Raw genomic sequence first — 12,887 nt, forward strand, 5'->3', positions numbered from 1 at the left:
AGTGGCTGATTCTGGGAAAGGCTAAAGATTTTCCTTGCCTTGGTACAGAAACTGATATTAAATATACGTTACTGGACGTTGTTGAATTATGCAAATTAAAGAAGCGACCAAAAAAAACCTGCAACATAACAACCCCCGAAAATAAAATACCAAAAACACAAGAAAAAAAAAAAACCCAAAACACCAAAATACTGTGTAGTAAGAGCACCCTCAACTGTTGTGTTTGTGTTGTGAAGTTCATGTCTTACAAAGACCTAAGGGCTGTTTCAACTTTTAAGGAGGCTGTCATTTTAAATTAATTTTCTTGCAGGAATATCCTTCAGAGTTACTTCATTAACTTTGAGATTAATTTTTGTTGTATTTCAGAGCATCTAACAATAGCCTTCACAGTGTCCATGGTGATTGGACTGGTGATTGGAGGGATCATCTGGGCATTTTTCTCCTGCTTGTCCCGTCGCAGAGCTAGTGCCCACATCTCCCAGGGGAGCCCCTCATCCTTCAGCCGTCGGTCCAGACCTTCCTCCCATGGCCACACTGCCGGCAGGACTGGATTTTACCGCAACAGCAGCTGTGAACGTCGCAGCAACCTCAGCCTGGCCAGCCTCACCTTCCAGCGACAAGCCTCCTTGGAGCAGGCCAACTCCTTCCCCAGGAAGTCAAGCTTCCGTGCATCCACCTTCCACCCTTTTCTGCAGTGTCCTCCCCTGCCCGTGGAGACGAACAGTCAGCTGATCACTCTCACTCCCACAAACACCACCACGACCCTTGTGGGAAGCACCACCAACAGCTTGAGTCGGCCTGAATTCCACTGGTCTAACAACAACCTCCGCATCTGCCACTCCACGCAAACCCCACCTCCCGCCTATGAAACCATCATAAAAGCTTTCCCAGAATCCTGAGCTTCGTCCTCGCTGCAAACACACATGTGCATCTTAGGAGGAACCTCAATTATCTCAGCAATTTTCTGTGCATGATGAAGATCTCCGAGAAGTCTCTATCTGCAATTGCAGAGGGGACATGCTTTGCCAAGAGGAGTGAAGTGATTTCATGGAGCCCAACATTCCCACTGTCTGAGAGATCACTTGTCTTGCACTGCTGGCTTTTATTTACTGCTCTGCTGTATGCTTGCGTATTTATAGTGTTGTATCTTTAATTGCAGCCATTGTCTCTTTATTTTAGAGGGAAAAATGCTGCCACATATAAACAAAATCATTTCTTGAAGAAACAGATAATACTAGAGATTACTGATATACACAGCACATCAATGCAAATGTCACTCTTCCTTTTTTTTAAAGACATTTTGATTTCACATGTTTTTATTACCTTTTCAGAGAATACTCCTGTTACCCACCTTCTTGCTGTAACCCCAGAAGAGCTTCAGTCTGAGGAAGCTAAGATGCAGATCTCATAGAGGATGCAGTCCTGGCTGCTGTAGACATTCTGTTCTGTTGATTGCAAAGATTTGATCTGAGAAGACTCCATATTAGGGACGCTTGTTTCAAATTGCCCACAGTGTGGGGAAAAAAAGAGTGGAGTATATATAACTTCATGAACACAGTTTTGAACAACATATTAAATGCATGATAACAATTATAAATAATTTTCTGTCAGCAGCCAGCAGAACAGGTAGTCATGTTTTAATACCCAGTGAGGCTGTATGGACAGAACTCCTCATGTTTCATTTTTCTAGCTCTGGCTATCCAGATAAGCAGTATGAATGACAACTATTTTTTAATTAAGTTTCCTGATTTCCTATGGGATTAGTCATTTCCTTATTTCAAATGGTTTTTCTCAAATTGTACCAATGTTTAATTCTTTCTTTTATTCACTGAAATCTTGTCTTTCACTAAAACAAGATTTCAGACATCTGTGGCTGAATACAGGAATTGTATAATGAATTGGGATATGAAGATAAAGATGAAGTATTTAGTTGAGGCTTACATGTATTCTTGACTTTTATATGTGTGTCATGCCAAGCTAACCCCTGGCTTAGTAGAGACTAATTGCACTGATATGACAAATGTTCAGGATTTGGAAATAAGAGGACAAATGGGACCAAATTAAGTCTTATTGTATCAGTTTCCTGTTAAATTTTTCATGTTCAAATTAAGGGCAAAGAATTTCCACAAGTAGAGGAGCTGTCTACACTCCACACTTGCAAATATGCCTGTTGTTTCTAAAAGGCTTGGGCAATACCAGCCTCAGGACTCCTGATTCTGAGGGGGCTTCTGTAGGGACAACAAGTTCTTGTCTCTCTTCTGGGAGAGACAAAGATTCAGCAGTTTTGAGAATGGGCAAAATGCTTAACATCTCCCAGATTTTCCAGGCTTTTGGAGACTGGCAGCATGAATCCCTTTGCTGACGTCAACATCCCTTGGGAAAGACTGGCATTGATCTCCGATCCACAGTGTTCCAGTCCAATATCCACCCATTCACAAATACTGCTAAAAACATTCAGCTTACAAGCAATACTTACTGTAAACAACAAGTATTCCTTATTGTAAAGGCAAATTATTTTGCATACTATTTACTGACTGGATTTAATTGTTTTATTTTTAGTGTGCAGCACATCTGGAGAGATGTATGTCATTGCTAGAAGAACAACAATTTACAGAGTTTACAGAGCATTTCATTGCAGACACTATGGGGTTCTAGCACACCCAGAGCTTGCTGATAAAATTGTAACACTGCATTTGGCTGATCACAGGCTACAGACTTAAAATAGCAGTCCTCTGAAGAAAGAAAGAAAGAAAGAAAGTTATGCTTTTTCATTCTTTTTTTTTTTTTTTTTTTTTTTTTTTTTTTTTTTTTTTTTTTACATTTAGAGTTTTTCTGAGTCTGGTGAATTTCATTGCATGCAAAAATATGTTCAAAGTGTCCTTCCTATAGAATAGATGATGCAGCCTATTCTAACCTGCCTACAAAAAGTAGAATTCAAGCCTTCTCCCTTTGTTTAGTGGGTTTGATGGACAGTGGAAGAGACAACTTACCCTACCAGCTGTGTACCCAGTGTGCACCCAGCTGGCCAAAACTCCTTGTTTCTTGAGAGTGAAATGATTCTAGATAAGTAAATTTTTACTTCTGGATTGTAAGTGCATGTTACATTACAGTAGAACTTTCCACAGCACAATTATTACACAATTGTTACTTGTATTACTCTGCATTTAGTAAACATTGTAAAGAGGGAAGCTTAAATGTACTGTATTTTTTTTTTCCTCCTGAAATCTGCACTGGATATCGAAACATTTCTTATGAGCCCTGGATTAGGGAGACGAAAATCACACATGTTTGGTGCATAGCCAATATGACTGTCAGAAACCTAAAACTTGTTTTCACATCTGAAATAAATGTTTTGCAAGCATTCAGGAAGCTTCAGAATGTGGAATAAAGTTAGATGCTATAATCTCAAGCTCATGTTTTTTCCTAATGATGAATATGTGATTTGCATAAAATATCCTTTAAAGGGAAGAGTATTATCTTTAATTATGCAAGCTGATACAGTTAGAAATGTGAATGAGGACTCCCTCCTTCCTTTGCTTCTGTGGGGAAACACCCCAAAACTGCAGATGTTATTTGAAGTCAGGGTCAGAATTTGCCCTATGAGAACATTTTCAAAGGATTACGAGTGAGAAGGTCTCTCACAAATAACAGTACTCACAGGTTTTAATCCACTGCTTTTTAAGTACTTCAGCTTCAATTCACATCGTGTTTGAGCAAACGCTTGCTGTAAGCAAAAGGGCAATCACTATAAGGTTCATGCTTAAATGGACTCATGCACATTTTATTGCATTAGGACCAAAGCACACTGCAAAGGACCAACCCCCAAACTGGGGGATTCGTGTGTTTGATATGCAAAAAATATTATATTTTCTTGATGAAATAATCTTTTATTTCAATTTAAAATACTAGAATGAGCTTAATTAAACCAGTGTGTTACTGCAGATTTCAAGATTTCAGAGCATTCACAAGCATGAATTGAACTTGACAATTATTTTGCATGTAAGACAATTAAAATGGTGCTACCAGAATCACATAGTGACTGATAGGCAGAACTTTGATCAACATCCAGATATCCTGACACCTTGGTCTGAGTAAGCAGAACTTCTCTTCTTCATGAAGAGAAACACTGTCCTGTTATTGTCCATGTCCACAAAAAATCACTCCAGTTATGGGTTCATACAGAAGGCAGAACTTGACAGGTCTTTGTCAGAGAATATTTATGTTCCCTCTTATTTACAAAAGTAGCTCATGCTGTAATCCTTGATCTTGCACCACTGAAGAGCTGCTGACCACCTCTTCGAACAGCTACTGATGACCATGCTGTAACACACTGAACATGCAGTATTTTTGCCAAATCACATTTTAAAGTTCACTTGTAATTTATCATGAAGCTTTTGAATCATCTCAAAATCCATTCTTAAGTATAAACTGGAAATTATGCTCACTGGAAATATCCTCTCGGAGGTGAAGTGACACATGCCAGATCCCTGACCTATAAGCATTTGATAAAATTAGGTGATGTCTCTGATGCAGTACAGCTTCTGTACTAACTGGAAATTTATCTCTGCCAAGTCTAGAGCAGACTAAAGAAAAAGGCATTGATATAACTTCAAAATACTGAGAACAGTATTTTAGAAACTACACTTACAAAGTCTTAAAATGCAAGGAAAATACCTGTATTTTTGTATTCATTTGGGTCTCTTAATAAAAGTCAGTTTTTAAAGGGATTGAGTATTTGGAGCTCCTGTATGACTTTGTTTGCATGTTTAGCTTTCTGAATGTCAAAAAGGATGACAAGATCCTAATCTCCTTTTCAATCTAATATTAATAATTGCTACAATTGACCCAGTATTTTTAAACCAATTGGTCTAGAGAGTTCTGAGAAAACTACTGCAGCACTCAATAGGTGAACCACTGCTGGCAGCAGCTCTTTTTGAAGCACACAAAGCAACAAACTTCCTCACACTGTAGCAGAAGCAGCAGCAGTGACTCCACTACAGATCTCTGGCCTCACTGCCAGGTGGGGTCTGTGCATTATTCTGTGCTTTTGCTCTCAAACATTTTGCAGGTTAAGGAAACAACTCTGGAGGAATCTGGTTTGTGAGTCTTGTTTCTGCTTTTGACTTCTGTGAAAGCTTTTGACTTCCATCAGGTTTCTGACGACACCAGTGCATGACTGTGGCAACGCCTGATGGGCATGGACTGGATTGAGGAGCTATTTCAGTGAACATGTTTCCTGTCTGCATTCCCGGAGACATTCTGCATCAGAGACATGTTTTCATCTATTTAGCAGCAGAATCAAGTGATTGTGTGCTGAGGGCTGTGAAGGAGCAGTTGCCCTATTTTAGAGTAAGGAGTTCTTTTAAACAAGAGTAGCTTAATCATGAAAGGGATTACGCACAGTGATGGGACTGAGATAGCAGGAAATTGGATTTGCTGATTTAGGACATTACCATGCCTATGACTAGGAACAGTATGGAAAGGCACTGGAATGCAAAATTATTCCTGTCTAGTTTATGTTGGATCTGCATCCATCTCAATCCACTTTATTTTACAGTAGCATGTCGATGTGCACAAAGGAAGGATGATGCCGCTCTCTTGTTCCAACTTAAGAAGAGCACAAAGCATAGCTGGCAGTGATGTGGGTTATTTTGACATGTATGGAGAAGTTGCTGATGATTAATTGCACATTGAAACAGGATGAATCTCCTAGACTGATCAGTCTAGTGCTTGAGAACATGGACAGGCAAGCAGGAGTCTCATTTTTGCCTGTGCTCTGTTCCTGTACCGTATATCCTGGTGATCTTCTAAAGTTGTTGGGTTTTTTTCATAAGAGGGAAGAATTCCCTTTAAACCTTTTCTAGATAGACTGTAGATTTTCTTTTCTCCTTTAGTGCTTCTCCATTTAGTTCCAGAGTATCTATCTGTGGATAAGAATGATGACAAAAATACACAAATCTTCACTCTATCCTATTCTTTTGTTGTTCTGCCAGAACTTTCTTATATAGAAAATCACTTTGAGGAATTGATTAGTTTGTGTGTGATAAGCTCTCTAGCACTAGTTCGCCAGCATCAAAGCACTGATCTTTTTTTTCCCTTAATCCCTTGGGCAAATGTCATGGAAAGATACAGACACCTTTTTGTCAGGACTGAGTGGTAGACAACATTTAGCAAAATTCTGAATTGCCTTACAAAATTCTCATAACTCCACAATGCACTAAGGCATGATGAAGATATTTTTGGATGATTTGGGGTAATATAAAACTTGCTTCTATAAAAATTCCTGTATGCACAAGAACACATTTTTGGGTACTTGTATATACACTAAATTAAATCTTTCAAAGCTTCTAAATGCTTCTAGGCATTGAATCACTTCTGACAAGGAAACTGAACATTAAATACATTTCCACATCATCTAATCATGTTTGAAATGTATTAGCTTAAAAAAAATTAAACTGTCTCTGAGACACCAAAGTTAAGCATTTTCAAATTTTTATCTCTTTCACCAATACATGGAACCTGCTCTAGGGCAGAGATATTCCCAATAAAACCAAAATTATAAAGGAGAGAAATAAGAACACTGTGAAAGCTCAGTGTAGTTTGACAGGATTCAACTAATTCAAATGCATTGGAGAATGGCAGATTCACCATGACTTCACAAAATAAGGGAAGTGTGAGTGTGTTTGATGTCCTGACAATGTTCCTGGAAGATGCCTGAAATGATCATTCCCTGATCCAAAACAAAGCATATGCATCTGCATGCCTTCGCACTGACATTTTATAGGTACTGAAGGCTAGATGTCATCATATACCTTTGAGTGCATTTTTTCAGTTCACAGAGGTATAAGTAGATATTCCTGCTTCATTCAAGGCACTTGTAAGACATTAAATAGCTGGGTGATTTAAAAGCTGCTTCCAGTGCTGGGCATTACAAAGATTTAAAAATAATCCAAGAATGTTTCAGACAGACTTGTTGTGCTTATACTCAAAATCTGAGTCACTAGCAATAAAAAAGTTTCAAGGCTAACTGTTTATTTAACAGTACGAAACAGTTGTGCTGGTTTTGGCTGGGGTTGGTTAATTGTCTTCACAGTACTAGGACAGGAGCACAGGGATATTTTTTGGATTTGTGCTGAACACTGGGTTGATAAACAGAAATATTTTTGTTATGGCTGACCAGGGCTTACTGCAGAGCCAAGGCTTTTCCTGCTTTTCCTACTGCCACATGGCAAGGGAAGTTGGGGGTGCATGCGAGGCTGGGAGGAGACACAGCAGGGACAGGTAACCCAAACTGACCAAAAGGATATTCCAGACCACATCATGCTTGCTCAGAATGTACAAAGTGGGGGGAAGAAGGAGGAAAGGAGGATGTTTGGAGTGATGGTTTGTCTTCCCAAGTAACTCTTATCTGTGAGGGGGGCCTGCTCTCCACCTGACTGCCCATGGGAAGCAGCAGATTAATTCCCTGTTTTGCTTTGCTTGTGTGCACAGTTTCTGCTTTCCCTATTAAACTCTTTGCTATCTCAACCCATGAGTTTTCTACCACTTACTCTTCAGATTTTCTCCCTGATCCTGCTGCTGCAGGAGTGAGTGAGGGGCTGAGTGGGCCTTGGTTGCTGGCTGGGTTAAACCACAATAGTGAATCAAAAAAAAAAGAGAAGAATACTGTATTATATATTGCTGCACTTAAGAGGTAGGTTTGCAAATGGGATATGCTAGACGCACAACTGAGGGCCTTGCTGCACAAGCCCAATCCAGCAAAAACTTGTTCACAATCTACTCTTAACCTTCCAAATGCTCTGGCCGACTGCTGGTAGTTTAATCTATATTGCTCTATTATTGGCTGCAGTGAGATTACTCATATATTTAATAACTCTGTTGAATCAGAATATAATTTCATAAAGCAAATCATTCCAGTTTAGGAACTAGTCTGATGATAATTTAGGAACAGAATTTTTATCTGTCAAATGACTTCTGTTTCTTGAAAGTTTCTTCCCTGTGAAAACACATGACTACTCTCCCCATCTCGCCTGCCCAGTCTCTCTCTGAGCACGTAAAAATTTCTGTAGGGATATAAGGGTGATCCTTACATCCTTATGCAGGCACATGAGAGGCTGACAACAAAGGACATGGTGAATCAACACTTGGCCATTCCTTTCTATTATTTGATGTGAGAGCAGGGTTAGGAACCTCTGGATTACAGCCTTGTTTGAGTCTTGGTACTTCTGCTGTTCAACAGAGGTTTTTGCATTATTTCATCTCTCTGGAATATGTGCCCATGAAATTGAATGACAGCAAGAAAGACTAAAGAGAAGTTTTTCTAGAGTCTCACAGGTAAAAATTACTTCTGGAGATGCATTTTAGAGGTGGGTTTGGAAAGCAAAGAAAAGCAAAGACAGTTCTAGCATCGGACAGCCAGTCTCTCCTCTGACTGTTGAGGCAAACATTGTAATGATCCCACTTGTAATCAAGATTGTCTGAAGACAAACTGTCCCCAGCAGGACAGTCTCTTAGAGGCCTGTGAAAAGATTGTTTTTAATCTTTACTGCCTCTAGACAGCATGAGGAATTGATAAAATGCATTATTCTGATAGATCCTGAGAGATGTCCCTTTGGGTTCAGCTTTGTCTGGAGCTTTCTGGAGAACAAAGCAAAAAGAAGTCTGAATTTTTTTTAATGACTCCAGTTTCTGGCTTATTTTCATGCTCTTGAATTTATACATGACATGCATTTCTGAGTGACCCTGTAAACTTTTATCTATTAGGACAATTTTATTTGGCTATCTTTTACTGTGTGCACAAATTCTGCAGGAATTATTAGTAAGCACAGTTATTTACTGGGCAGTGTACATAGTAGGTAGTTAAAATATGACTACACTGCACATTTCTATGCTCTTCAGCTTCCAAGCTGACAGTCATTAAGTTTTTCCCAGCTTGCCAGTGGTAGTCAAGTTGGGAGATACAGCCCTTGTTTCTGCTTGGGAGAAGCTGATCCTTGACCTTGTGTAGTCACAGACACCTGAGCCATGAGCTGTGCTGAGCTTTCTGAGCCATAAAATTCTGTATGGAGCAATGTGCATAGGGGAATAGAGGCCAAGACAGGACAGTGGATTCAGCTTCAATTTAAACTACCTTTTGTCTTAAAAAGCAAACTATACTATTCAACATATTTGTTTCAAGATCTGAGGAAAGGGTAAACCTCCTTGAGCCAATTGTTCTGCTACCATTTCACTCTGAAAGTCTTTGAACCCAGTGTTCAAAGTTATAACAGTTATTGAGTAATGTCAACAAGACAAAGAAGCCCTGTCTGGATAATCTTCTAACCATTCTGAAAGATCCTCCCTGCTCTTTCCAAGCTGAACCTACTAGAAGCAAACTGAGAGCATCTCTGAAAATAAGCCAGAAAGAATACCTGCAACAGATGACCTTTTCTTTCCTTTTCACACCTAGTGTTGTGTGTCTCTGAGCTATTTTTTTATTGTGACATTGTGTGATTTCACATTCATGAAAAATTTTTCTAATAAACCAGATAATAACTCAGGCCAGACAAAAAAAATTACCTGTGACTTGGACTGCTAGAAGTGTACAGAATAATTATCTACTACATTAAATAATACTTGAAAATCCTGTAGTTACATGCTGGAAAATAGTTATACAGTTATTTTTACTGTGCAGCTATCAATGTAACTGCATGATTGACACAGAGTCACCAGGAGCAAGATTCAAATGTGTATTAATAATTTATGAATTCATGATTTAGTACAATTTGAACAGAAAATTTAGCAAATTTTAAGGTGCTGAAGTAAATGGCTTAAGTCAAACAATTAGCAACCTTTTAATATTGACAATCAATAGTGCTTATTCTGGTGCTGAATGTTTCACTTATTTCTGCAGAAATCACTTTATTTGTCACATTCAAAAATGCAAACAAACTGCAGAATATAATTATACATATACACAATGACAGCACACAGGATGACTATCAAAGGTGTTGCTGTGCCTATTAATGCCTTTTATCTTTGTCATTGATTGTCATTTCTCAAAATCTCTTAGGAACTTATTAGTATTACATCTATTCACGTGTACTTAATAAAGGGGAATATATTGACTGTGGTGCTATGTTTACTGGCACACTCTTAATGCTTCATGTAAGATGGAAAGGGTAATTAGCCATTGATGTATTGGCCAAGAAGCCAATTAAGCAAGATGTAGGAAGTTATTGTTTGTTCGAGTGACCTGTGGAGTTGAACTAAATGATAAACTAAGTTGGAACTGTATCTACCTTGTCCATGAAGATTACAGAAACTCTTTCAAAAACAGTCAAGTTCAAATTATATAATTTATTAAGTATGATAAACTAATAAGTTGATACTTTCTTCTATATGGCTTCTTTGTGGCAACTAAATGTGAATATAGATTTCCACAGCCATAATATGTATATTAGGCTTAAAGTAGTGCTAAGAGACAGCACGTTACACTATGCTCTTTATACACATGGACAGTTTTAGAAAACCTCTCTCAGCTCTTTTTCCATGAAGACAATAGTGGTAATTGCTTGAGACTGAAGCATTTTTAGCTTGTTTCTGCTCTAGCTTTTAGATGGTTTCCTTTTTCAGCTTGGTAAATAAAGAACTTGTGATGATTAGGTCAGTTCAAGGGATAAAGTTATCTTGGCATAATTAGCATCTTAAGATGAGCCTTCCAGCCCGACTGACGTGGGTTTTTTTATATCCTGAGCTGGTATGTCTGCTCTCACAAGCTTCCAGACAGTGCAATAGTAGCAGTATTCACTGAGGAAGACAAAAAGAATTTGTCCAGCCTAGAACCAGCATCTTGTATTATACACAGGGAAAAAAGGATCTATGGAAATTTGGGGAAGTATACCAGTGTTTTCAGCATAGATCTTACATTTATAACCCATGAAAGATTCCTATCATGTTGTTACAAATGTGGAAATGGACTAAATGCTCTCATAACTCATGAGTTCTTTTGCAAAACTGATGCCTTGAGAAGGCTGACCTAGAACAGAGACTAGACGGAGTGAAAGTATAAAGTAGGTATTTATTAAAAGGTCTCAATGGATACACCTTGGGCAGTACAGGAGCCCAGCCAGGGCTACACCCAAGATGAACACAAAATGGTCACAAAATGGACGACCGGACACGAGGTCTCTCACTTTTATAAGTTCTGGTCCATTAGCATATTGGAGTTGATTGTCCAGTTACAGCTTTAGCCCATGAACTCCCATCTTTCTTGTTTTTCTCTCTTCAGTCCACCATTGTTTATGACCTTGGGCCTGAAATTTGGATCAGTTGTCCTTGGGTCCCCAGCTAGAGAAGGAATTGCTTTGTCTACCTACTCTGTGAAGAGAGTTCACCATCCCCTAATATGAAGCTCAGACCCACACACTAAAGCAGCACAGGATCTCAAAAATATAAAAGCTAAAACCTAAGGCATCTGCAAAGGAATTAGTTAAGGAGGCAAAGAGACTTCTAAGAGCTTGCTTGCATCTGCAGATGCACTCCTTGCCATTAGCATCATTAGCTTCCCAAAGAAGCTTGGATTCCCCAAGATCCCAATAAAATTGCAGACTACATAAGGTGAGTCTCAATAGTGATTCACAGTGAGACATGGCACCCTAGGCAGGTTTGGTCTTCGATTTCTAAATTTTGAACTCCACTATGGAGTGGGTTTACTTTTAACATATAATCCAAATGGATTTTGGAGGTTATTTCTATTCTGCATTCCTTTTGTGCAGGTAGAGACAAAAGGACTTCCACAATGTCCCATCCTGTAGGACAGGTCTCAGAGCATGGGGAAAATGTAGGGACATGGGTTTGAAAGATTGTTCTTAGTATCTGTTTACATAATTAGATATTAACTTAGAGATATTTACAGACATTTATGTAAGAACATAATAAAAAATAAAGTGATTTTTCAAAGGTTCACCATAGAAAATCCAGTTCTGTATATCCAAAACCATGAAGAAAAGAGCTGGGTTAAATGAATGGGAATTTCAGACTGAATGTTAATGGCATCTAAAACACACATTCTTGTCACATACAGAGGTTATTTTAGATTTGCCAAGAAGAGGATTGGGTTGGAGGAGGTGAAGGAGGAGGGTAACATACCTGGTGATGAAAGAATCATCTGATCCTTAGCTGAAGTTTGGAGATTATATCTGTGCTGATAGAAATAGGGCATATTTCAGAGAGCTTGTTAAAAATACAGAATACAACACGACCAAATCAGAAAATACTTTGCTTCCTGACAAACCGGATTACCATGTGGTTTTCTGGGCTTTAAGGTAAAGGGAAACCTTTTAAACAAGTCCGGTGAAACATTAGAAGGAAATTGCTTTGAAAGAAAACTAGATATGTTAAAGCTCCTGTTAAAGCTTGCATAGTCACAGATCTTCCTGTGGTATGAGTGCAGAATACATGTGTCTGATAGTGAGAGGGGGATGGCAAAAACATCACATCCATGCTAAAGAATGAGAAGGAATTCAGACCTACATTTCTAGGACAGCTGCATATCATGAAGCAGACGGACATGAAGCAGTAGTCCACACACATACCAGACAACATAAGCACATGGAGAACAATATCTATCCCAAACCGCTTTGGAGTCTTTGAGAGAAGCTGAGATTGCATTCTAGGGTGAAGGAGCAGGGATATGAAAACACAGAACTATACTAGAAGCATTTGGAGTTTTCCCAGATAACGTCCCAGGCAAGGGGGAAAGAACCTTGGAAGTATCACAGGAGTCAGCAGCTCTCTTGCTGCCTTTTGTTCACCACTAACTCTATTCAGATGTTTTTATCAAGCAGGTCTCTGACATGGATGCTGGTGATATACCCAGGGATATGAATGCAAGTCGTGGAAGTCTG

The 12,887-nt window shown here is 38.9% G+C and overlaps 1 protein-coding gene across 1 annotated transcript in view; it reads left to right on the forward strand.

The window, feature by feature from the left end:
- MYCT1 (MYC target 1) overlaps nucleotides 1-7,027 on the forward strand; it is a 28,257-nt gene extending 21,230 nt beyond the window's left edge. The window contains exon 2 of the mRNA XM_064413356.1: nucleotides 367-7,027. Coding sequence (XP_064269426.1) covers nucleotides 367-899 — 533 coding nt within the window. The 3' untranslated portion in view covers nucleotides 900-7,027. The remainder of the gene's footprint in view (nucleotides 1-366) is intronic.
- Nucleotides 7,028-12,887: the final 5,860 nt, after the last annotated feature.

This window comes from Passer domesticus, chromosome 3 (assembly GCF_036417665.1).
Source record: "Passer domesticus isolate bPasDom1 chromosome 3, bPasDom1.hap1, whole genome shotgun sequence".
Classification (NCBI taxonomy): domain Eukaryota; kingdom Metazoa; phylum Chordata; class Aves; order Passeriformes; family Passeridae; genus Passer; species Passer domesticus.